This window comes from Coptis chinensis, chromosome 3, assembly GCF_015680905.1.
Source record: "Coptis chinensis isolate HL-2020 chromosome 3, ASM1568090v1, whole genome shotgun sequence".
Taxonomy (NCBI): domain Eukaryota; kingdom Viridiplantae; phylum Streptophyta; class Magnoliopsida; order Ranunculales; family Ranunculaceae; genus Coptis; species Coptis chinensis.
Window position 1 is genome coordinate 49,151,132 of NC_141458.1, and position 1,767 is coordinate 49,152,898.

Consider the following 1,767-nt stretch of genomic DNA (forward strand, 5'->3'; position numbering starts at 1 on the left):
CAGGTTACCCGAGCAACTGATCAGGTCCTCAGAAAAAATGTTTTGGACCTTCATAGACATGTACTCATGCAACAAGAACCAACCAAAGCGGATTGACGCATTGTTCAACATCAAGAAAAAGGACGGAGAAGCATTGAGGTCTTACATGCAACGATTCATGGAAATTTCAATCCAGATAGAGTCTTGTGACGAATAAACTGCCATAATAGCTTTCAAACAAGGGTTGGATGAAAACAATGCCTTATTATGATCCCTCTCCAAGAAACCACCCTGTGATTTAGGGAACTCCTAGATAGGGTTGATACTCATGCCGGGAGGAGGATGTCCTGAACAGACGTCAGGAAGCAGAAAAGGCTAGTCGGACAGCTCTTGTGGCCCATCGAGAAGGGAACTCTTCCCTTCAAAAGTCGAAAAAGAGACCGTAATCGTGGCCGCCAAAGGGCTGATTCCCCATCAAAGGGACGGATGCCCAGAAGTCAGTACCAGGATGTAACCAGTGGTGCAGATGGAAAACTACATAACAAGCCATGAGTGGAAGGAGTTGAAGAAGCTCTTCCCTTAATGGACAGAAACTTCGCCCCTTTGAACAAAATGTCAGATGAGGTTCTAGACTCCATCAAGAATCAGAGTTACCTCAAATGGCCAGCTCTGCTTAAGCCAGGCTCCTTGGGTACCAGAGACCAAAGGACCTACTATAAGTTCCATAAAAGTAAGGGTCACAACACCAGAGCCTGCAGGACCCTAAAAAATGGACTACAGGATCTGATTGAATGGGGGTATTTAAAGCAGTTTGTAGCACACCTAAGGCTAAATGACTGAGGAGATCGATCACGTCGATTCGGGATCCCCGGGGAACTAGACCGCTCAATGGCCGCCTCTAGCTAAATATGATTTTCGGAAAGGCAAGCAAACGAAGTGGGCATGTCACTGAAAAGGGCACACATCATCAAATGCACATCACCAAGCAAATAAGGATCGTGAACAGCGAACTAACTATGGGTGCACAAGTCAACGCGGTACCCCACAAAAATCTACTTATCCTCTTAACTGAGGCCGACTGTTGTAGCATCCAAAGCCCACATGAAGATGCACTTGTTCTGACACTCCCTTTTGGAGATTATGATTTGCATCGCATATTGGTTTATCTAGGCAACTCAGCAGATGTGATATACTATGACACATTCAAGAAGCTGCAGATTCCTGATTCTGAGATGGTTGCCACCAACTCCAACCAATATGGATTCAGTGGGGACAAAGCTTTGACGGTTAGGGAAATCCAACTACCCGTAGCTACTAGTCCGGTAACTCTCATCATAAACTTTGTTCTGGTAAAAGCTAATACACCCTATCACATGATCTTGGGCAGGACCTGGCTACACAGACTCAGAGCTATCCCAAGCACCTATCACCAATGTCTGAAGTTCCCACACAATGGGAAAATTGAAACAATCATAGGGGATCAGGTGGCTGCCAAGGTATGCTATGCTATGGCAATGAAGTAGTCCCCACTCCTTTTTGAACCAATGGAGGTGGGGCAACCTGCCAAATAGCAATTACAGTTAGATCCCCTTCTCTCGGATCTGGTCCCAAAAGAGAGGGAGGGTCCCCCCTCACTGGAACTATTAGAGTAAGTGGAAATTATAGGAGGCAGCTCGCGAAAAACCACTTTCATCGGCACCTTGTTGAGTTCTGAAGAGTGTTAGGCTCTAATACAATTCCTCTAAGAACACACAGACGTGTTTGCTTGGTCATTCGAAGAAATGTCAG

The 1,767-nt window shown here is 45.8% G+C and overlaps 1 protein-coding gene across 1 annotated transcript; it reads left to right on the top strand.

Moving 5' to 3' along the window:
* Window positions 1-995: 995 nt before the first annotated feature.
* LOC147509874 (uncharacterized) lies at window positions 996-1,502 on the top strand. The gene has a single exon (XM_086597942.1). It carries the CDS (start codon window positions 996-998, stop codon window positions 1,500-1,502), a length of 507 nt encoding a protein of 168 aa, XP_086454068.1.
* Window positions 1,503-1,767: the final 265 nt, after the last annotated feature.

Bases quoted from the DNA above. Each gene is read 5' to 3' on its own strand.
- LOC147509874 (XM_086597942.1), top strand. From the start codon at position 996: ATGGGTGCACAAGTCAACGCGGTACCCCACAAAAATCTACTTATCCTC.